Source organism: Coturnix japonica, chromosome 13 (assembly GCF_001577835.2).
Source record: "Coturnix japonica isolate 7356 chromosome 13, Coturnix japonica 2.1, whole genome shotgun sequence".
Classification (NCBI taxonomy): Eukaryota; Metazoa; Chordata; class Aves; order Galliformes; family Phasianidae; genus Coturnix; species Coturnix japonica.
This window is the reverse complement of record NC_029528.1, coordinates 5,982,033-6,004,821: the sequence shown is the minus strand read 5'-3', so window position 1 is coordinate 6,004,821 and position 22,789 is coordinate 5,982,033. Positions and strand designations below refer to the sequence as shown.

The 22,789-nt window shown below is 45.9% G+C and overlaps 3 protein-coding genes across 18 annotated transcripts in view; 1 reads left to right on the top strand and 2 right to left on the bottom strand.

Moving 5' to 3' along the window:
• Positions 1 to 360: 360 nt before the first annotated feature.
• CNOT8 (CCR4-NOT transcription complex subunit 8) lies at positions 361 to 5,678 on the bottom strand. Of its 4 annotated transcripts, none has more exons than XM_015875654.2 (7): positions 5,587 to 5,678; positions 4,719 to 4,921; positions 4,023 to 4,216; positions 3,162 to 3,323; positions 2,674 to 2,818; positions 1,978 to 2,088; positions 361 to 1,685 (listed from the first exon to the last, which is right to left on the bottom strand). In XM_015875654.2, exons 2-7 carry the CDS (start codon positions 4,833 to 4,835, stop codon positions 1,536 to 1,538), a joined length of 879 nt encoding a protein of 292 aa, XP_015731140.1. In that variant the 5' UTR covers positions 4,836 to 4,921; positions 5,587 to 5,678; the 3' UTR covers positions 361 to 1,535. The 4 variants fall into 4 exon arrangements, with proteins under 4 accessions (XP_015731140.1, XP_015731142.1, XP_015731139.1 ...); XM_015875656.2 differs by having other exon boundaries at positions 5,578 to 5,663; XM_015875653.1 differs by lacking the exon at positions 5,587 to 5,678 and adding an exon at positions 5,467 to 5,575.
• Positions 5,298 to 18,198, top strand: FAXDC2 (fatty acid hydroxylase domain containing 2). 8 transcript variants are annotated; one of them, XM_032447451.1, is made up of 11 exons: positions 5,298 to 5,651; positions 6,459 to 6,702; positions 6,788 to 6,917; positions 10,122 to 10,169; positions 12,023 to 12,114; positions 12,218 to 12,321; positions 13,037 to 13,158; positions 13,480 to 13,685; positions 14,292 to 14,397; positions 15,200 to 15,366; positions 16,459 to 16,648. In XM_032447451.1, the coding sequence occupies exons 2-11, from the start codon at positions 6,461 to 6,463 to the stop codon at positions 16,613 to 16,615; spliced, it is 1,374 nt and encodes a 457-aa protein (XP_032303342.1). In that variant the 5' UTR covers positions 5,298 to 5,651; positions 6,459 to 6,460; the 3' UTR covers positions 16,616 to 16,648. The 8 variants fall into 8 exon arrangements, with proteins under 8 accessions (XP_032303342.1, XP_015731138.1, XP_032303341.1 ...); XM_015875652.2 differs by lacking the exons at positions 6,459 to 6,702; positions 6,788 to 6,917 and adding an exon at positions 9,121 to 9,185; XM_032447450.1 differs by lacking the exon at positions 5,298 to 5,651 and having other exon boundaries at positions 5,824 to 6,702; positions 16,459 to 18,198.
• Positions 17,221 to 22,789, bottom strand: part of LARP1 (La ribonucleoprotein 1, translational regulator) — a 42,624-nt gene continuing 37,055 nt past the window's right edge. For 3 of the 6 annotated variants that reach the window (XM_032447448.1, XM_032447447.1, XM_032447449.1), the window contains exon 18: positions 17,221 to 21,984. In XM_032447448.1, the coding sequence (XP_032303339.1) occupies positions 21,417 to 21,984 (568 nt within the window). In that variant the 3' untranslated portion in view covers positions 17,221 to 21,416. Of the gene's footprint in view, positions 22,618 to 22,789 lie in introns of all 6 variants that reach the window. The other 3 variants (XM_015875643.2, XM_015875639.2, XM_015875642.2) reach the window with 1 other exon arrangement.

Genomic DNA, 22,789 nt, shown 5'->3' with positions numbered 1-22,789 from the left:
CTTGGAATTGCTTGAACCAGGAGGGGGAGCTACTGCTTAACCAAACAGCTCTCCTATCGTTTAAGTGGGAATCGGTGAAGCTGAGGCAGGAAAATGTCACGCAGGACGCATCAGCAAAATAGATTTGTCATTTTAAGTGGCTAAGCTGCTTGCTGAGCTAACAGAAGGTTCTTCCACCACAGGGATTTTAAGCACAAGGTTATCGAAGAACAGTTGATAAAAGCAAATTTTAAGAACTATCTCAGTCATACATCATTAGTAAAAGAAACTTCAGCATCTTCCCTTTCTTGCATGCAGGTATCTCTTGAGTTCAGATTCCAAAGGCTGAGTTCCATCAAGTACTAAAATTCCCAAACGAGGCCTTGTTTAAAAAAAAATTTATTTTACAAAAATTAAAAACAGGTTCTATTTACAAGTATTTCAAATCCCAGCTCTAAACCCTCCTTCCTAATAATGAATTCTTTAAGCTTGTGTCAAATGCATGACCAAGTCAAAATTCTATGTTTGCCACATCCAAAACTTTTGCAGGTCTTTTTCTTGCTCAATAACGTCATTACAGAGCTGCTGGGGAAGAAAAAGTATTATAGAATGACTTGATCTTTAGAAGTCAGAATCCCACATTGTTCATCCATTCTCTAGCTCTGATTCAGATGTTTGTAATGACGGAGAGCTGTTTTGGAAGTTATTAAGCATGGAGTAAAAAGCAGGGAGAAGAGGAACAAGTTTATCCATGTTCTGAATTAACTGTGTCATAATGAGACTAAGATTTGTAGGTGAAGTTGAAGAAGACTGAAGTCAGAATATTGGTCCTGTCAAGAGGTTCTCAAGCAAAAGGCCCTCTTAATTTCTATCTAGAATTGTTTAACACCTGTAAGAACTAAGCCAAGGCTCAGTATGGGTCAAGCCTGTACCACAGAGAAATAGAAGCCATGAAGCTGACCAAATCAACTTGAGACTCGAGTAATATCCATTCCCACTGTTAAAGCAAATCTCCAAATAGTTTTAGCTGCAAGGATCGTTTTTAATGTTATCCTTTCTCAAACCTCTGCAGTGATCAAAGGGAGCATATTTTCCACAGACTACACAAAGATAAAATAAGCAAAAGATGAGGTGAAGCTGTCACCCTCACAACATGCAGAAGTTTTAAAATAAGCTTTCTAAAGCACAGTTTGAAAGTTCATGTGCACGTCTGTGTCTGACTTCACTGGATTTCCAGGTCCTTGTCTTAAAGGAATATTATTACATTGTTAAGTCTTCCTTGCAGATTCTGTACAGTATAAAGAGGAAAAAAACAGAGGTATACACAGTAGTTTCTGTCTTTTGCCCTTCGTATTAAAAAGATGGCAAATCACAAATGCTGGCATTAGGAATTGAGTCAACTCTGTCCAAGGTTTCAAATGAAGATGCAGCTCTTCAGCAAAACTGCAGCCTTCCAGAGATTGTGTACTGTGCCTTTGAGACAGCATTAGGGAAAATGGGTGAGGTGACAGCAGCTGCCAATATAGTAACCATATTCTGCTGAGGACTACCACCTATCATGGCTGCATGTTGTTGATAATAGCCAAAATGCTCATTTTCTCCTGGGCTGAGTCCACATCTTCATTTTGTTTCTGAGCCACTCCTGTGCCAAGGCCATACAGCCGCCCACAATACTTTGCATCATCAATTGTATCCTCAAAAAACAGCTGCGGAGAAGAGGGAAAAAAAAAGGAAATTATTTAATTGTTCCTCTAAACTGGAAAGCACCTAACCTTAATGAAAGAGCTTGTCTGAAGTCAGCACCTCTAGGATTCAGCATAGGCAGTAAGACAAAGATTAGATTCTATACCAGTATACACAATTCTTATTACTGACCATTTTGAAGTGTGGTGATACTCACATAGCCAAAAAGAAAAGCAACACCAAAAACACATGGTTTGTATTGATGCTGATGGATAGAGACGAGAGAAAGGAGGACCAAAAAGAACACTGCATTACCTCTTTCATTCTGAAGAATGCCATTCCTGTGAGAAGAGAGTCTGATCCTGCCTGGTGTTGTCTTCCAATTCGCTGCAAATCCAGTTGATCTGCCACTTCTTGAAGGCCACCCTGCAATGGAAACAGTCAAGTTTATTTTCTATGTCCTACCATAAGTGCCACACTGCTCCAGAACACAACTGTTAAATATATTATATGCAGATTCCAGCAACATAGTGAGCTATGAGTGAAATACAATGATAAATATTGTTCAAGAACGCAGAAATACTCTACTCAAATTTAGGTACCTTGCTTTCCTGCTGCAGACGCATGAGATGACTGTGGGTACATTCACAGGTTACAAATGCTGCACCCTTTCCTGAACCAAGGCTGTGATTCAGTACATAAATAATTTTCAACCCTCTGAGTGCCTAGCAATTAATAGTTCACGTATGACAAAAGTGTTCCACTCTGTGCAGGTGAAAAAAAGTAATAAGATAGACACAATTATGTCAACATTCCCTACATAATAAACATATTGACAAGCTTCTAACTGGGGATGTAGTACTTATTAGATACAAACTTAGCCTTAAGTGTCTGTGACTACTGGATTTTATACTCCAATTCTGAGAGACAATAGTTCTGTCATTTGGCTTCCTGCATATCTGTAGGGATGTTGCCCATCCAGCCCTCGTTTGCATCAAAGATGAAAGTTACCTTGAGGTTTTTGCAGCTCTTCATTAAGTATTTGACATCATAGATTGATGGGAAGAAAAGGTTCAAGATATGGAAAAATTCATGTTCCTCTTCAGGTAACCTGGAATCTGTCAACAGCTTCACCATGTAGCCGAAGTCATAACCACTGAAAACAAACATAGAGAAACCTGATAAACAACACCTGTACTCAGCTGGTATCAGTGTTACATTCGTCTCATTAGGGTGTTTTTCTATACTTACAACCTTCTTTTCCATAGAGGAAGATAACAGCAAAACACGCACAAAATACAGATCACAGAAGGTGCTGAGATAAAATGAAGTACCAGTACTTAAAGTTCGCCTTTACAATTTAAAACTTATATTAAGAACTGCACAGCTGCTAAAATCCATCTCCTTAAGGTCTGTTAGTCTCTATGGTCCAAAGCAGCACTATTTAAGCCAAAAAGAGGCATCTTGTTCTGTAGTACCAGTAATCACCTCAGACCTACCTGTGAAACGACAGCCATTTCACGCTGTCACTAAGGACGACCCCTGAAGTCATGAGCAACTCAGCAAAATGCAGGGTATCAATCCCTTCTTCTTCATGCTTCTGGAACTGCAGCCCAGAGCTTGCAAGGAGGTCTATGGAATCCTGAGAGTACATATCCTCCCTGAAGGAGAAAAGCAGAGCTTTGCAGTCAGGGTGCTAACAAGGAAGGCTCATTGCCAAAAGATTTCTCACAAGTTGCATTTTGGAAAATCAGAGTGACCTGCAGGCAATCCATCTCTGAGCTCCATGGCTGTGTCTCTAGGAAGCTCAAATCACTTTTAATACCATTACTCCTATGCATTTAACAAGCTATTCTGCAATCTTAACCAAATATTAATTCTGTCGCTATTGCCAAACCTGAAGAATGCCATAAAACCTTCACACAACAGACATCTTGAAAAGTAACACTGAGGGAACAGAAGTGCCACAGATGATGGGAGAGAAGTCAACAAAACTCATATCAAACACGATAACTTTGAGTCACAGTGTCAATAAAACTCAAACCAAACATGATAACTTTGAGTCAAATAGCGTTCAGTGTCAAAACCTCTTTGTTATGACTCCAATGCTTTTAGGAGGCTGACAGTTGTGCAAGTAAACACTGCCACTTCTGTTTGCAAGAACTGCATGATCAGCTTATAGTAAGTATATAGTAAGTATACATGCATTTAATTGATTACATAAAATATATGGAAATGTATAAAAAGCACGTAAAGTTTGAGATCATAACATCATTCCAGAAATACTGCAATGCCTGTCATGCCGGCATTGAGCCTCACATAATCTCTTCTGGTGTTGCTCCCTAATGCAGAAGACTCACGTGAGGTTGAATTTGAAGTTAAACTGCCAGGTGTTGATCCCAGAAGGATACTCTCCTTTCTCGTTTGTGAAAGTCAGGCCCAGTTGGATGATTTTCAGAAGGTCCACATTACAGCGAAGAAGCTGATACTGATAGTCTATGGAACTGCGGAATTCCCCAATCGGCCTTACAACAACCCCAGGAAACTCCGTGTCCTAGAAAAGGAAGAGGAAACCTTATGGCTGCAAATCAAGGCAGACCCTAACGACAAAGCAAGCAATTTGTGCTCTCAAGTCAAATGACATCAATTGACTCAGAACACACAAAAACTTTCATAGAGGATCCAGCACATGAGAGAATTTTTGCCTTCACATCTTCCTGTACCCACTGCCTCAGCACAGCAATTACAACAGGCCAGAATGAGATGATATTGAAGCAAGGCAGCTCGTTTCCAATCAACATACAATATGAAATATGTAGATACACATTTACTGTTTACTTACACAACTTTGTTCTGCGCTGAATTCTATGCGCTCTGAAGGCACGTGTATTTTTACATCATGCTTTCATTACAAATTTCTCTCCTATCTTTGAGTTTAGCATCCCCACTCAAAGCTGTCATAACCACCACAGAATCATCGACTCTGGAAAAGATCTCTGGGTCCAACTATCGTTAGCCCCTATTCCTTGAATAAGACAAATGAGTCAAGCATTTACCATTGCGATGTAGCTGTAACTCAGCACAATCTCTCGGATTTTCCTCATCTCCTCCTCCAGGTTGTTGGCCCACACCTCACAGATCACCTGGCTGTTCTCCGCCAGGGCTGCTGGCATCCTGCCGGGCACAGGGCACAGCCAGCTCCCCCCAATCCTTCAGATGGCCGCGTTACAACCGAAAGCTGCGAGATCTAATCAGTGTGCTGCAAGAAACAGACAGAACGGAGCTATGAGTGAAAAAAGAGCTAGAAAAAAGGAACGAGCTGCACAATACAGCACAATACAGCACAGTACGGCACAGCACAGCACAGTACGGCACAGTACGGCACAATACGGCACAACACGGCACAATATGGCACAGTACGGCACAATATGGCACAGTACGGCACAATATGGCACAGTACGGCACAATATGGCACAGTACGGCACAATATGGCACAGTACGGCACAATATAGCACAATACGGCACAATATAGCACAATATAGCACAGTACGGCACAATATGGCACAGTACAGCACAACACGGCACAATACGGCACAGTACGGCACAATATGGCACAGTACGGCACAATACGGCACATCATCACCACCATCGGCCTCCCCGAGGCAGCCGCCAACAAACAACGGCCCAGCGCCGCCCCAGGCCCGGTTGAGGCCTACACGACCCGCGCCGCCTCAGGGCAGGGGCCCACCCGGACACGGCCGCCACCGCCGCCCTCCACCGCACCGCGAGAGGCCCCGCACCTACCGGGACCTACCGGGACCCGCTGGGACCCTCCGTGCCTCCCTTTCCCGTCCCGTCCCGCCCCGCTCTCCCGCTGCTCCGCTCCCCATCTCCTTCCCCTCCCCCAGGCGCTACCTGCCCTACCCGGAAGTTGTGGCCGTGCCTCTCTCTCTCTCTTCAGCGCATGCGCGATGACGCCTCAGGCTGAGGTGGGATTTCCGGGTTTGGAGCTTTGTTCTCGCGAGATTTCCGGTACAGCCTCAGCGGCGCGCGGTGCGGTGTGTGGTGGCGCGCGCTTGGTGCGCGCTCCCGCGGAGGGGGAACGGGGAAAGCTGCGCATGCGCAGTGCTGGTGTCCTTGTGTGTCCGGCCGTGACGTGGCGCTGCGCTGTGACCCGGTGTATAAAGCAAAGCAAGGCATCCTTTAATCTTAAAGGCTGTAAATCCCTCAGATAGAAGCTATATCTGAACTGAACGGGGGTTAAAATGAACGCTGACATTGCACAGTTCACTCTTATCGCCTGCTTTAGCATATTAGATGAATTATGTCACCAGAGCGAGCCTAAATAACATGCAAATAACCCAAATAACTGGGCAACCTGTATATGGGGTAAGTGGTGCAGATTGGGGCCATATCTGCATCAAGTTACACCTCGCAGTGCTGTAATTACAGGCGTTGTGGTCTATAAGTGCATTGAAACACCACTGAGCACAACCACATCGGAACCTGTTTGCATCTCATCCCATAGACAGGACCTATAGACGGAGCTTTGATGCAGGGACAGCTGGTGCAGGTTATATATGTAGTGAGATGTGCTGCTGGCTTTACAGACTGCCCCGTAACTCACACGCATTGCACAAATGCGCCTTTGAGCCATTCGGTTGCATTGGCATCAGCTGCTTTGTGCTGAAAACACTAGTTAGTTTCTGGTAGAAATGACTTATCGTTAAGGTATAGCTGCCTTTTTTATTCACATATACAGCCATTCAACCCTGATGACAAACTCCTACCTACAGAGATGTATTCTGAGCACTGGGCTGAGTGGCAACAGGGAGCAGTGCCAGCACTAACAGTGACACGGTGCTGGCTTCACATGACTTGTCTGGGAGGGGACAGCCAACTCCTGCTTGGAAACACCCCGCTGTTAAACCCTCATAAAGTCTCCCCAGCAGTAGTGAAAGGTGAGGAGTTGTACTGTGTACAAAGGACCTCTACTGGGCTACAGCCAGCAGGAGGTGAGCAAAGAGACGGAGCTCAAAGGTATCGTGGCTTAAAAATACCCGATTGAAACCTTAGAAATAACTAAAGGGCAATGTCCTGTGTATGTTTAAAATACAACTGTAAGCTTTTCCAGGAGCTGTAATTGCCTTCTGAGCTATGCAGGGCTTGGCACAATAGGGGAGCCACCAGACACAGCATCTAGTCCTGTATCTGACTGTACAGCGTGGCTGATGCACAGCTTTTGTGGACAGCAGGTAGGTTATCCTTATATTTTCTTTCTGTAGGTTTTATACTTTCACCATGATTGGAAGACAAGGTGGTTTGTCACTGCCTGTGCACTATAAAGGCTGAGTCCAGTGAACTTCTAACATAGAAGATTCAAGCAAGAGGGAAAAAGGAGTCCCAAGCAGCTGGGCTGGCAGCCAGTCCATCACTGCAGACACCTCCAGTTATTCACAGTACTGGGTGCAGTACAAGGGGAAGTGGGTACTTGTGCAGTCTCAGCATGGGTCTGTCTGGGCAACAAGAAATGTAAGAAATAGTTTGTATTGGGATTCTTTAGTACCTAAAGCCGGGAAAAACGTTGATTTACAGTTTCATTTGGATCAAATTTTGTCTTAACTACTCAGAGATAACCTCAAAGGAGCTATTTTAAACAGCATCGCTTCTGTAAAATGCTTGCAAATAGCTGCAGACAGCTGAGGTCTTCAATGGTTGCTTCAGGGCTGTATAATGTGCCAGAAGAGATCAGTGCCAAGCAGTTGGAAGGACTTTGTGTTTGCTGGAACAGCCATGGTTACATGAGTGCTTCTGTTAATGTACCTGGTGCTTCTGAATCACAGAAGACATTATTCAACAAAAAGAGATCAATGAGGAAAAGCTCAGTCCATCAAAATGTATCTTGTTTTAATGGAAACACTGAAATTTTGTTCTGTATGTGTTACAATAAAGGTAGAATATTGAGATTTTGGGGAGAGGGAAAGTAAGCGGACATGGCAGTACTGTCTCAAAATAGGTTTTGCTCAAGAAGGGCTCCCGTGATCATCTGATTCTTTTAAAAAATAGGAGAAATAGAAACTGTTCTGCAGACTCATAGAGTGTGAGGCTCAGCCAAGCAATGGCTCTTCCTCTTCCTAGCAGCTCCAAGCAGAGGTGCATTCTCCATTCACCCTTTGCATGCAAAGATACAGCGCTGCTGTATGGAGCTGGTAGTGGTAACTGAGACATCTGCCCCTCTCAGATCTAGTGCTGTCTATTACAAGATCGTCTTGGATTGGAATAATCTCTTAGCACAGTCACTGCAGCCAGCACTATTCACTGTACTGTCACAGCAAAATAATTTCATTGTGCTGTTTCTGTCCCTGCTGGGTGGTTGTAGAGAAGATAGTGAGGCATACAGCAAAAGGGCAAGGGACGTGAGTTATAACAAGGGACATTCTGACTAGGTGCAGGAGAGGGAGTCCAACACTAGAACAGATTTCACAGAGAAGCTGTGGAATCTCCCTCCATGTAGATGCTCAAAGTTCAACCCAAGGCTCTCAGCAACCTGATCTAACTTTGAGTTGGTTCTGTACCGAGCAAGAGGTTGGACCAAGTCTCTTCCAAGTGAAATTAGGTTGTTAGTTTATGTTGTGAAGTATAACATCCTTAAGGAGTAAGGAAAGTGTTGGAACTGGGACTGGAACAGAGCAAAGCACCAAGACATGAATGGGTTATTCGTTTGACATGTTTCAATCTTAGTGATGTTTTCATAGAGATAATCAGGTGCTGCTGCACTGAGAGGACCTGTGTGACAAGATGGGAGCATACTATTTATTGCATAACATAAACTCCTTCATCAAGATCAGGAGGTCTTTGCTATGAAGATAAGATCAGTTTGTCCCATGGCAAGTTATTTATGTTGTTCTCTTCAGACTAGCATGTTATTTGTTATTTTAACTCCTAAGAGACAGTGTTTTCCATCAGGTATATTGTAGTCCCATTATATTTTACCAGTGAAGTTCTGGTTGGCAAATTTGATGCAGAGATGGAAAAAAAAAAAGCAAGAAGTTCTCATAGAGTAGTTCTGTTAGCTCGGAAAATCTCCTAGTGAGGAGCTGTCTTCTCATCTTCCCATTGGAATATTTATAACTCTAGTGTTGAAATACGGGGTTGGGAGTTAGGGCTTGTGGTTCCACATCAGGTCTCTTTTTGCCTGATCTCTTTTTTCTTCCCAGAACAGTTTCACTTCAGCAGTTTGGTGCACTGGCCTCATCTTTTTCTGTCCTCGATTAAGCAGGGATGCAGGTAGAAGGAAGGAGTCCAGTTTTTCTCTCTGCTGCCCGTTGATCTGCAGACTAATCTGTTGTAGGGAAACAGAGCTGGAAACACTTGAATAGACAGAGTCACATTTGTGAGGCAGTACACAGAAAACTGTCATCCAGCCTCCTGGATAACGTGATGGTTTCTTTTTGGCAGCGCATTCCTCCTTTCTGAACCACTGCAAGAGGTGTAATCCCAAAGCACTTGCAATCAGCACAAAGGTAATAGAATATCATCTCTCTAATGAATCGTTTTCTAACTGCTTGTACCTTAGACAGGCGCCTTGGAATCTTCTTCGTGCCTCCTTTGTTACCTTAGGTAACATAGTCTGCCTGTGCTTGACTATTGTTCCAAGTATGAAAAGCAAAGCAGATGAAATTGTGCCATACTCAGTAAATCTGTCATTCATATTATTAGAATTCGTGTGCTTTTTTTCTTAATGTCTGTGTGAAACCAATAAAACCTTAAGGAATGTTCTCTTAGCTTTTGCTAATTACAGTTTATGATAAGAGTGCAGCAATATGAAAACAGCTACGCAATAATCCCTGTGGCAGGCACAGCACACCTCCTGAAACAGGGCTTTATATGGCCAAGGAGAGCAATGCAGATCCAGCAGCTGCTTCAACACTGTGCTCGATTCTTTCCTCACTGTGCGGGTGAGGGCTGCATGGTGCTCTGCTGCGTTAATACTTCATGGCATGAGCTCACATTATAGTAGTCAGTTTTGTTTTGTTTTCATTGTTGTCAGTTTAGCAGCGTGCCTTTGTCATGGTAGAGCACGCGTCTCATGTCATCATTTGCTTTGCAATCCACGCAGGGCTGTTCCTACTGAGTGCAGTGTGTTTCTGGGACAGGTCAAGGGAGACAGCAGTACTGCAGCACACCAGATTTGGTTTGGGACTGTTGTTCCATTTTAGTTTGCTACCCTTAAATCCTCATCAGCATTATAGGAAAATACTAACGCACATCAGGAAATAAGGGAACTTTTGAAAAGCTTTCTTTAGAGCTTTGTTTCTTGTACAATAATAAAGGATGGACAGGGCACAGACAGTAAATACCTTAGTTTTGCAACTGAACTTGCAGATGAAGTGATTGTTGTTGTTAGCGGTGCATTCTTCCAGCTGCACAAAACTCACTCTGATCACTTCTACTTTCAGATGAAGAGAGACTCTGGGTATTCCACTATGGCTGCACATCAGGAGCAGGTAAGGACTCAAAGTCCATCTTTTAAAGGAGGTGGGTGAGGGCCCAGTGCTCAAAGTGCTGCTAAACAATCTGTTTCCCAGCTGGTGTGCCTCAGTCTCTTTACTTTGCAGGTAGGAACTCCAATTGGCACTGTGGCTATTTAGCAAATTGTACAAGGCCTTTAAGGGCAAGATCTTGGGAGATCAGTGGATGTAAGTTTGGAAACCTCTCCGCAGGTGTTCATTGCATGAAGAGAAACAGGGTGTCAGCACTTGGACTTGACAAACAGGATTTTTTTTGGTGTGAACTTCTCTGTCCCTGCCGTTCGTGTAATTATAGTGCATGGGATTCATTCATGTAATTACTTCCTCACGTGTGGTAAAAGCACAGCCTCCAAACAAGACAGTTTCTATCAGAAGGCTTTGAAAATAGCTGAAGTGCTGAACTTTGGCTACTCCCCATCCTGCTTCAAAGCAGGACTCTGAGGTGGATCAGGAGTCATTCATTTTGGTGAATCTTTGCAACCTTCAGCTGGAGGACACTAAAGAATCAAATACCACTTGGTCTAACTAAGAATTCCAGCTCTGTAAAGACTTGAGAGCTTTTCTTTGGTGTGTCTGTCATCTCAGGAGAAAGAAGGGTTTATAGGACAGAGTTCTGTTAAAAGACTCAAAGTATTTTATAGCTTTTCATACTTCTATTTTCTGCCTAAAGAATACCCAGATGGTGCTCCAGGCTTTAAAGATTAAGAAATCCTTATCTGCTATCAGCATATATTAGTGTAACATGGACAACATGGTTACAACTGGAAGCATTGTGACCTCTGAGAGCAAATATCCAGCCCCAAACCCAGCACGTACTGCTGTGCAGCTGGGACAGGTGACTTCTGCCAGCCTTGCATTAATAGTGGAGTCACCCACTGATAATGCTGGCAACTGATTGCATTGCTTATAGTGTAAGCCTATGGGGCTCACTGACATGAAGCTGTAGGGCAAGAGTCCAGGAAAGTACTTTCTCCTCAGTTGCCTACTCGACAAAAGCTGAAATGATAGGAAAAAATGTTTGTTTCAGCAAGGAAAGTTTCAGTGCTAATGAGCAAAGTTCTGTCCTGGGACAGATAAATATTGCTGACAAGTGCTGGGCAATGTTTAATATTCTGTAGCTGTTACAGAACCCAGAAGAGCTCCTAATGCTGAAAGCTGTGTTGAGAGGGTTCCCTCATATTGCATTACCCAAAACACACCTTCATTCAACAGCTACTCCTTGAGCTGCCTCTTGTTTGTCCTCTCTGCCAGGACAGGACCAGGACAGCAGCTATGAATCATGCTGTTTTTACTCCAGTCTGTTTTTGCAGCACAACACACCAATAAGAAACAGGAAGGACAGAGTAATGCACAAGACTCTACCTGGTTATTACACTACATTGTTTTAGAGCCATGTTTGTTTTTTAGTCATTCTGCAGATAAATACAACACGTACTCACCTGAGAAAACTCAAAGTCAGTTCCAACTGGGTCCATGCTAGAAGACAAATGGTTAATTATGTATTTGTCATATATTTGATAAACATTTTAAAGTATTTATGTGTTCAAATACATTGAATGCTGCTTTTGGAATATTCCTAGAACCAAAAGGACTCTGATCATTCTCTGATTGTTTTGCAGTTGCTTTGTGAAGTTCAAGTCCTTGCTGTGCTAAAGGAATCGTGTTAACATCGCAGTGCTCTCACAGCACACAGGAAGATTCCTTCAGCAGATAATATTTCTGTGACTGAGAGCGAGGATTTAGAGAACGCTGTACTTTTAAGAAGCTGAGTGTTTTAACTCTAGTATAGGACAGCAGCATGCACTCAACTCTTGTTGCTCGTTGCACAGGAAGAGAAGCTCTGGGTTGCCGTGAAGATGTCTGCCCTTGTCCTTGGCTCAGCCCTGCTCATATTCACTGCATTAATGAACTCTGTTCCTTGGTAAGATTGCTCAGACAAAAGGGGCTTGAGGAAAAGTATTTCTGTGGAGAGGGGATAAGCGGACTGTGAAAAGAGGAGTGACTAAGAGCACTTATTCCCACAGGTGCATGCAAAAGATCTGGGATTCTTCGGGCTACTTCTGGCAGACAACATGGCTGAAGCTTTACTACCTGTTTGATGGAAGGGAATGGTCACTTTTCCTCTTTGGTGAGTTCCTCGGGTTAACAACCCTTTGCTGTACAAGGAACCCTCCATGCAGCACATCTCAAATGGAACATGGATGTGCCATCCTCCACCCACCACTTCCTGCACTGAAAACACACTTAGCCTTCATGGCAGCTACAGCTGACAGCACAACCATGCTGCCTTCAGAGTGGTTCCTCGTTAGACCCATAACACAGGTTAACAATTTAGCTTTGTGCTGCTACTGAAAGCACAGAAATCTCTTCCCTGTGTAGGTGTGCTCTTTGCTTCTGTGAGAAATGAATGAATGACTCAGCAGAACTAATTTCTGACAGTTAAAGTAAAATTAGTGAATTTTACGCTTGCTGTAGTACGTACACAACCCTTCTCCATCTGTAATTAACTGTTGGTGAACAGGCTCGGCAGGGATGTTGCAAGGTCCCAAGGTCCCACTCAGCCTTATCCGATGTGTATTTAAATATCAGTGGTGAGGTAGTTCCCCCGCCTCCCAGAAAAGCCCAGTTTTGGCAGATTTTAGCCTATGGGGCACTTACGCAGTTTAACCTCCTCACCATTCCCTGGGTCTCAGATGGGCTTCCAAACCTACTCATATTCTATTCTAAACCATTGCAGCACACGTAGCGCCTAGTAAAGTCCTCTGGATACTACTCCATTGTATTATTTAAACTGCCCAAAACTCCCAAGGTATTTAAGTGTCTGTCCCTTCCTCACATCACAGGGGCTGCTTTGGTTCCTAGCCTTGCTTTTTGGTGCTTCAATGGAATCCTTATGGTGGCTGATGTAACAGGAAAGCCAACTTTCATTACTCGGTATCGCATTCAGCTGGGCAAGAATGATCCTGTAAGTAATTCTGTGTGCTACTTCTGCTAGCTAAATACTTCTTGTAGTTTGTTAGGAAAGGGGAGAAGAACCACTTACGCTTTTCTCTTCCAAGCAGGTAGGATCCAAGAGGAATCAATCTAAGCATTGTATGTCTACTGCAGAGGAAGGCACAGTTCTTGTAATTAGGCTGCTGACCAGATCTTGATAGCCTGCTTGCTAACAAGTTGATCCTACAGCTGACTATTGAAAGCAGCCAATAAATCCGAAAGCTCTTCGTCCTTCCAGCTCAAAGCCACAGTGCTTCCACTATAGCCTGGAATCCTGACTTCTTTTTTGCAGGTGGACATACAGAAATTGCGACAAGCCATCTACACAGCGCTGTTTAATCAGTTCTTTGTCTCCTTTCCCATGCTCGTGCCCATGTTCTATGTAATGAAATGGTGGGGCAACACCTTCAGCAAGGAATTACCCACTTTCCAGTGGTTTCTTGTGGAGCTGAGCATCTTTACCCTCATAGAGGAAATCCTCTTCTATTATTCACACAGGTGAGCTGAGCACAGAACATGACTCTGGTTTGCCCCGATGCCATTAAGCTTGTACCCATCTCTTGAAACAGCAAAGGCCCCGGTCCACCCTCTTCCATCAGTTTTGTCTTTGTGACTCCAGCAGTGCAGGATAAAATTGAAGCAAGGAAGGAAAAAGCCTACAAGACCGTGCAGAAGCAGGCACGGCGTTCTCAGAAATACACAGATTTTCCTTCTGGGCAATGCCCAGAAAGCAAGAGGCCATTTCTTACTAAGGGCCAGAAAACCTAAAATCCTGTCTATGACTGTTACCAGTCAGAAAAGTCAGAACAGTGAAAACATGAAGCGAGTCTTTTACTGAAATGTACTCCCAAGTCTGAGCAAATCAGTCGTTCATAGACTTGATTTTATGGGATGTATCAGAACTTAAGTTTAACACCAACCAACAGTGAATCCATTCAATGAGGGCTGAGTGCTACCAAGAGGAAACCATGGATCCTGCTCTGCCATTCCCTGCTCTAAGATCTGGCTTAGATGGGCACAAGCAAATCTCTGGGGGCTGTTCTGTTACTCCATGTTCCTTTCTTATGGGGTGCAAAACTACATTTCTTTGTTTTCTCTCCTTAGACTTGCTCATGTCCCACTCCTGTACAAGCACATCCACAAGAAGCACCACGAATGGACGGCCCCCATTGGCGTGGTCTCCATTTATGCTCACCCATTAGAACACATAGTAAGTGGATTCTCCTATGGTCGCTTTCCACTTCCTGCATGGAGCGTGGTCTCCATGGGATGAGGAGTGGTGGTAAGAGAAGCAAAGCAAATGCTTCCTTGGAATCTTATTTCTTTATTAAAGGAAGCTAAGCTGCATTTCCAGGAAGCATAGCTGTAGATGTGCTGCACTTCACTAGTTGTAAGAGCACAAATCCAAGGGCCTCCGTGGTAGATAAGGAAAAGTCTGAATGCTGTTTCTTTGAGCACAGGGTTTCCATGTCTAAATACCATCTCCTGTAAATGAGAGGCCTCGACTCTGCGAGTCTCCCTTTGGCTGTAAGAATGACTTTTTGGAGCAGTAAGATTTGATCTGGGCACTGACAGCTGTTTGTGCCACTGGTAGGAAGCAATGAAGCAGTGATCCCAGCTGCGTCACTTCATTGCACATGTCCACACGATCATGTGAACTTAGAACCTTTTTACAGCAGGAGCAGTTTCAGCAGTATTCCAAGGTAATGCTGAAATTCTCCCCTTTGACTCCAGGGTGAGTAGCTGGAATCCTGCTGCCCTCATAGGCCTGGTTTGATCTCACCTCTTTTAGGGATCTGGGGCTCTGGCTGTATTCCACAGTGAGTAAACCTGAGTTGGCTTAGAGTAGAATTATATCTTTGATGATTACGTAGTTTTGGTGTTTTCAGAGGGATCTGCCCTTTACGCTGCTTTGCACAAAACTAATAGACCCAGGTGAAACAATTCAGCTCCTAGAGAACAGCCTGCTCGTTGTGGTGCCATTAATGAGGTGGTTTACTTCTCTTTTCTAGTTCTCCAACACGCTGCCTGTCATGACTGGCCCGATGCTCATGGGGTCTCACGTGGTTTCAATCACAGTGTGGTTCTCCCTTGCTCTTATAACAACAAGCATTTCACACTGCGGTTACCACCTGCCCTTCCTACCATCGCCAGAGTTCCATGACTTCCATCACCTCAAGTACGTCCCAGCTTCCCTTTCTCCTCCTTCCTGTGCCCCGTCACTGCTGGCAGACAAAGCTTTCTAAGAGCCAAGTGATTTTGCATCATTCACGTCCAAGCAGAGAAACCTGTGTGGTTCACGTGACAGCAGAGCGGGATGCTGTCAGGTCTTGGAGCTGTTCAACAAAGCTTTGGTTTCCAAACCAAGCTGCCTTCCTGCACAACTGCCATCCACCTCACTGACATCTACCCTCCGTCAGCTGACTTGGAGAGCTTATCTAAAGCACAAACACAGCCAAGTCCAAGTGATTCAGGTGTCCTAAGGTGACACGGCAGGAAAGCACACAGTGCCTAAAGTAGCAGCTATCACCTGAACGTCAAACAAACACAGAGACAGTTCCCTATAAGGCTATTCCTGGAAGTTCAGACGATACTGTACATGCTCTAGAATCAAAACACAGCAGGGACAGATCACATGGCACAATAAATCTGCAGCCATCTCCCTGCCTCTTTCCTATGCACTGAGATTAGTGCTGGTGACAGGTAACGCCTAAACAACCTCAATTAACCCTTCTTGGCAAAGGTTCCCAGCTCTGTTTTACACTGGAGAGAGCAAACTTTCAGTACGGTGTTCAGGGATACTTACCAAAAGAGTGGAAGAATAGTTTCCTTCTCCCTGCTATGCATTAAATTCATACAAACGCTTCCTCAAGCAGTTTGTTTCTCCTGTAGAAACAGAAGATGTGGTAGTTCTAATGCAACCTAAGTACAAAGCAACACCCAGAACGTGGGCCCAGTTCTTGTTACCAACCATTTCACGCGCAGCTCAGCTCAGGTGCTGTCTGGGCAGAAGGGCCGTGCCAGTATCTGCAGTGCTGGGAGCACAGCAGCTCCACATCCCTGGGCAGCCTGGTCTCAAGAACATGGCAAGCTGCTGGGCAGTTGTTCAGTGCCACTGCTCCTGGATAATGATGTTCTGAGGGGTTCATCAGAGGTACAGCAGCAGCAATCAGGTGAATGGCTTATCAGAGCTCTGAAAGGAGATGGGAATAGGAAGGGTGAGGTAACTTCAATACCTTCCAGTGATGTTTATTCTCCGTTTGACTTCCAGGTTCAACCAGTGTTACGGAGTCCTGGGAGTGCTGGATTATCTGCACGGAACAGATGATGTGTTCAGACAAAGCAAAGCCTACGAGAGACACAGGGTCCTCCTCAGCCTCACACCACTCTCCAAAAGCATCCCTGATATACCCAAGAGGGCAGGGTGAACCCTCCAGCCTGCAGTTCCTGCATAGCCCAGGGACAAGGAGAGGAAGAGACAATGATGTACGCTAACAAGCATTCTACTTGGGAAACAAGTTATTATTCACAAGTAATGAATCTCAAAACTGAACTTAAACACGATACTTGAGATGACTGCACGTAATGCCTGTTATTTGCCACCTACAGCACGAAAAAACAACTCTAGAAAGTTCATTCTAAGCCATTGCACTGCTGCTTGGCTCCAGCTGCCTGCATGTAAGATGCATTCTAGGCTGTGTGGCTGTGGGAGTTGCTCAATTCTCATTGTTAAGGTCATAACAACTTTTCATAGACCATGGCCGCTTCCAGCAGCATTCTCTAATGATACCAGCCCTCCCAACCAGTGCGCCACAAGAAGGGAAGTCCCTTTAGCCTGGAATCCAACTGACACAAGCCCTGCTACATCAGCTCCTATTGGCGACCCTCACAGCTGTCAGCCCATAGCAGCCGCTCTCCCTGCACTGCCCTCCAGTTCCTCCAACCACCCCACACCAGCCCATCCCATCCCATAGAGCCTGCAGCCCTCAGGGGAAAACACAGCGGTCAGCAGAACAGAAACCCCAAACCGCGCTGTCTTTTGAAGTTTTTATTTTTATACATTTTTTTTTTGTATTAAAAAGGAAAAAGCATAATTACCACAAATTACAAAGGACTAAAGCATTACTAGAATAATGAATCACATCAGCCTAGAAAGCAGATACTCTGAATAATATTAATGTTATAATACAAGCTCTCATTCAAGTATTTTACATTTTTTTCTCTTTTCCTTTTATATGCGATGATGATCCTAGCACGTGGGTCAAAGATTATGTACTATCGACAGGAGATGGATCATGTACAGCGGGCCATATTAACAAGATTTTCCTCCCAACTGATTAATGGTCTGTGATGAGTCATTTTAAGTTTGTCTCTACGATAAATGCGGCTGAAGAAGGTTGCACACTTTCTAGTCTGGGAAACGGAAGGCTGAGGTTGGGACATAGCCAGTCTGAGAAGGGCCAGCACATTGAACCATCACCCTGTTGTTCCAGCCACCGAGGCTGAGGTCTCATCCGTGTGACCTGAGCGGGTCGGAGCAGGCAGGCTGAGCCTCCCCTGGGCACAACTCAGTGATAGTTTCTGAGATCCAAAGATTTCCAACCCCAGCGGGAGCGGAACAAGCTGGGAGAGGAAGGGGGGAGCAGGGCGGGCTGCCTTCCCCCTGGGCATACATCTGCACCAGGGAGGCACCAAGTGCTGCAAGCACCCCTCCCACGATAGCTGTCCATCCCCAGCCCACCCACGAGACTGCCATTGGGAGATGGGGACAGGAGGGCAGCAAAGGCCTTGGGTGACCCCGAGTGCTGCAAAGGGGTGGTGGTACCTGGGCCAGTCCATGTTCTTCTGGAGCTCCCCACCGAGGGGATGTGCTTGTCACAGATACGTCGGTCCTATGTTCAAGTGTCTGCAGAAAGTGAAGCTGTAAACTACTCATTGAAATGCTGCCCTCCAGGCACCCACTCTGTGCCACTGAGATGAAAACTTGTTTCATTCTTTTTTTTTTTTTTTTTTTACAAAAGTCATTCTACCTGTATTGGAAACTTGACAAAAAAAAAAACAACAAAAGAAGAGTCAGCGAGGCATTAAACATCAGTGTAGCAACCCTCTCTTCAAAGAGCCTAGCATCCATTTCTAAACAGTGACAGTGACATAACCAGTCTCAGAGGAAACAGGAGAAAGTAAGCATTGCAAACACAGCTTGCTACATTTACAGTTTGACTTTTTTTTTCTCTTTTTCTTTTTTTTTTTTTTCTCTTTTTTTTTCTTTTCCTTTTGATAAAATAACTGGGAAGGCATTAACAACTAAATGGCCCCCTCTGCACCGCTGTGCTGAACGCGTGGCAGCGCGCTGGGGTTCACAAATCATCCTTCCAGTACATCACCGGTCTGAAGCAATGGGAGCAGTTGCCAAACCTTGAGGGAACCCATGGGCTACAGCAAACAGCTGCTGATGGGGGGTGCAGCAGGGAGAGGGACAGACAGGCAAATGGAGCAGCAGTACTATTATTATTATTATTATTAATCATCATCGTCACCATCTTTTTTTTGTTTTTTTTTTTTTTTCCTTTTTTCTCCCCAAATGAACACATTAAGCAACAAAGTCTCCTCTGAAACACACCGTCCACCTCCACTGCTGACCCCTACCCACAGGGTCGGAGCTGCTACAAGCGCCTGCAGCCACGCAGGGGTCACAGGAATAAGAGGACCTGATTGCTCAGATCGTTATAACAACAATTCAAAACACCATTACACGTGATTGCGATGAAGCAACCAAACTAAAAGCAAGGCCAAACTCCTTCCTCGGCAGGAGGACAAGAGGGATCCAAGCAAAACCCCGCTCTGGACGGCTGTCCTCTTTCCCTGGGGTGGAGCAAGCCACGTGCAATGCTTGATGCAGTGCCTGATGCACATGGCTGCACAGCACCAGCGGGGTGTGCACACAATAGGGGAGGAGCACTGCAGCCCCGTCCCCATGCCTGCTGTAGGACATCAGACAGCCTTGCAGAGCTCAGTCCCCCAGCAGTTCCACTGTGCCTGCAGATGCCATCACCTGCCTTGCAGCACGGAGCAGCTGCCTCCTGCCCAAGCAGTGAGCACCAGCTGAGCAGGCTGTTTGTTTCCATCTTCCCTTTACTCTCTGGAGACACTGCTGTCTGATGGAGATGCTACAAGGCACACAGCAGCCCGCTGTGCCCTAACAAGGGACCTCCATAGCTGGGATCTCTCCTCTGACCTCCTGCAAAAGCCACCCTCAGCCACACCAATGCGACAAAGCACTGACTCAGAGGGGAAAACTCTTCCATGCCAAGACCAGACACGGCCTTAGCTCAGCAATTAGGGGGATAATTTCACATCAGTTCAAGTTTTGGAAAATTCTATAGGACATTTCTCAGCCTCTTCTACCACCCGACCAATCCCACAGTCTGCTCCACAAGGAACATCTCCGCAGCAGGAGTTTATTTCTCCTAGTCTCCTATTTTGTCCGTTGCTCAAAAGCAAATCATTGGCATCCAAAGAACACGCACCAATGAGAGGAACAAAGGGAATGCAACAAAGATCACCTGCAGCATGTTCAGACCCACTGCCACTTGCATACAGCCATCAAAACTTCTCTAACGGCCTCAAGTCCAGGCTCCAAGGCTTTTCCTTCTTAAAGCAAGGCCAGGCCCTGCCACATCCATAGCATCAGAGATCCAACTCAGCTCACAGAAAAGAAACGTGGACATAACAGTCAAGGCTGCAGTTACACCAAAGTTACTTGCCAGCCCAGCCTGTGTATGCTGGGAGACCCAGAGCAAGGTGATGACCCAGATACAACATCCCCAAACCTGGCCTCTAAGTGGTGCTGAGCTGCAGAACGTTCTGATAGCAGCAGACAGACAAGAACAAGATCACACCATGAGGAAACAGCGAAGCAGCAGCTGCCCAGTCTCACTCAACCCCTGGCTATGTTCAATCCCAGGCTCACAAAGCTGCCCTGTAGACCAGTACTTCTCCCTCACCTATAAAGGACTTTGATGCTGTGTCAGTTTGGGAAGGCAACATCAGTCAGGGTGTAGCAAGCAGTTTCAGCCACTCAAACCTCCAGCACCTTGAGTTCTGCTCAGCACCTGGCTGCTCCCACCTGCAAGCCTCACAGCCATACAAACACAGCCTAAGGAGATGGTTCCTTCCTACAGCTACAAGACACAACGCTGTAATGACTTTGTGATACTTCAGAGAAATGTTAGTACCAGCTTTTGATTTTACAGAGGACAATGCAGTCAGCTGCATCTTTCTACAGCCCACCAAGCGCCCGCTCCGTATCATGCACACAGCATGTTCACAGCACATGAGGACAGCGCGCCATGAGTCTCAACCAAGCCAGCTACAAAGCACAGGTCCTGCCCCGGGGCACAAAGCAGAGCAGCAGGGCGAGCAGCTCTCGCTGAGGAGGAGCTCCAGGTCTGGGGTACAGATCTCATTCCTGGACAATGCCCCCAAACACAGCCATGTGTTCACAAGGGATGCAACCAACATGGACTGAGGAGGATTTGCTGCCCACAGCCCAGCCAGTGCCGCACAGCCCCCATTGCAGCTACCCAGGCAACAGCCCTCCTCCAACAAGCAAGTCCCTACTAGGACACAGAGCAATATTCACTGTCTGGCAGCAGCAGGAGTTGCACTGTGTGTCAGACAACAGCATCGGGTTGCATGAGGGCCTTGCCTGCCCTCCCAGCACCAAAGTCCCTCCAGCTGCCTTGACAGACGCTGCCCACCTCCCAGGCACAACCTAGGCTGCCCACAGAAGGCCAAGCGATGCCACAAGCACACAGTCACCACTGCAGGGAGGATGCTACAGTGGTACGTACGCAATGTAGGACTTCAGCTACTTGGTGAGCACAAGTCTGGAATACGACTGCCCTCGGTGCCTTCCCTGCAGGAGCATCCCAGGGAGCTGTGGGTTGGAGGGGGCTGCGGGGCAGGTGGGCTCAGCAGCAGTGATGGGAGGGAGCACCCAGCACGGCCTGGGGCACAAGAGCCAGCGAGCCTCCCCATCTAATCCAGCTCCACCGTAAGGCAACGTTTTTTTTTGTTGTTTTGTGGGTTTTTTTGTTGGCTTTTTTTTTTTTTTTTTGTATTTTTTGTGTCGTTTTTTTTCTTTTTTCTTTTTTTTTTTTTCCTTCTTCAATTAATATATCCAAGGAAGAAAGCAAAGGGAGATGTCCTTCTAGAGTTTTTGTTGTTTCAGGGGGTATCGTGTTTTTTGTAGTTTGTTTCGTTTTTCCAAGTGAAAAGGAAGGGAAAGGCTCCTTCAGCAAAGTCCTGTCTTTGCATGCAATGAGCCCTGGGCAGGCGGCTGCAGCATCCATGCAGATTCAAGTCCAGGTGCCTGCCGGCCTCCCAGCTGCTATCCTTGCAGGAAGGAGTCACAACAAACCTATCCTTGGCAAAGGTCCTTTGGTTGACTTCCAAATTGTCCGTGATGGAAGGGTAAAAAGTGAGTGGAGGGAGAGCCAGACCCAGAGGAAGGTTGGAGATGAAGACGCTGGGGAGGACGGACCGGGAAGACCAACAGGGCTGGGCGCCGTTAGCGACGGTTGATGTTGAAGAAGCACTGCCAGACGTGGGATGGGAAATGTCAGCCAGGTCGTGGAGATCAGAGGCTCCGCAGCACTGCAATGCTGCGGCTTCGGCCCCTGCTATAGGGAACCTCACTCCTCTGAGCTTCCTGGCTGGGCTGCCCAGCGATCCAAGGGGTGGGGACACAAAAGGAGTCACCAGGGCTGCACAGAAAGGACTTGTTTTGGTAGATCTGGACAAACTTCTAGCAATAATTTAAAACTTGATATATATATATAATAATAATAAAAAAAATCTCCCCTTTCCAACCCAGCCAGAATATTTTTTTTGAAGATACACTAAGACATGAGGCGTGTGCACAGGAGGGAAGGGATGAGAAGGAAAAGCAAAAGGGTGGGTCTGGTGGGGGCGGGTCTGGCTCTGGTCAGGTTTGTAATAGCAAAACGGTGTTTTAGATGCAGATCGTCTTTGCTTTCCAGCCACAAGAGAAAAAAAGAAATCATGTGCGTTGAAGTTTCTCCCAGCAGGCTATTCCTGGGCATCCACATTCCAATTCCAATTCCCTTCCCATCCCACCCCTCGTCCACTTCTCTCTGCCAGTCCCCCACCAACCCATCCTGTTTCCTGGTGGGAAGCAGAAGCTGAATCCTCTTTACTTCCCCACTGTTTGCGACTCTGCAGCAGGGACTTGCTGGCTCAGGTTTTTGGCATCCTCTTGTGCAGGCTGACTGGACGAGGCGTGGGCTTGGCTGGATGAGCACTGGCTGACCGTTTTGCTGGAAGACTGGGATGGGTAGCGCTTCCTGCCATCTCCCCCTGACGTCGTTGGGTATCTCTTGTGTCCACCTTCCTCTCCCATGGGTGGCTGTAACGAAAGTACCCCAGTATCAGCACAGCCTCTGTCAAATACACATTCACTCCCATGGATCAGAAAGCATCCCTGCTGTAGGCTTCTGACTGAAGCCCCTCTGACCCACGGGGAACACACATAACTGCCCAAGTCACACAATATTACGACAGCTGCTCTCCTCTCCAAA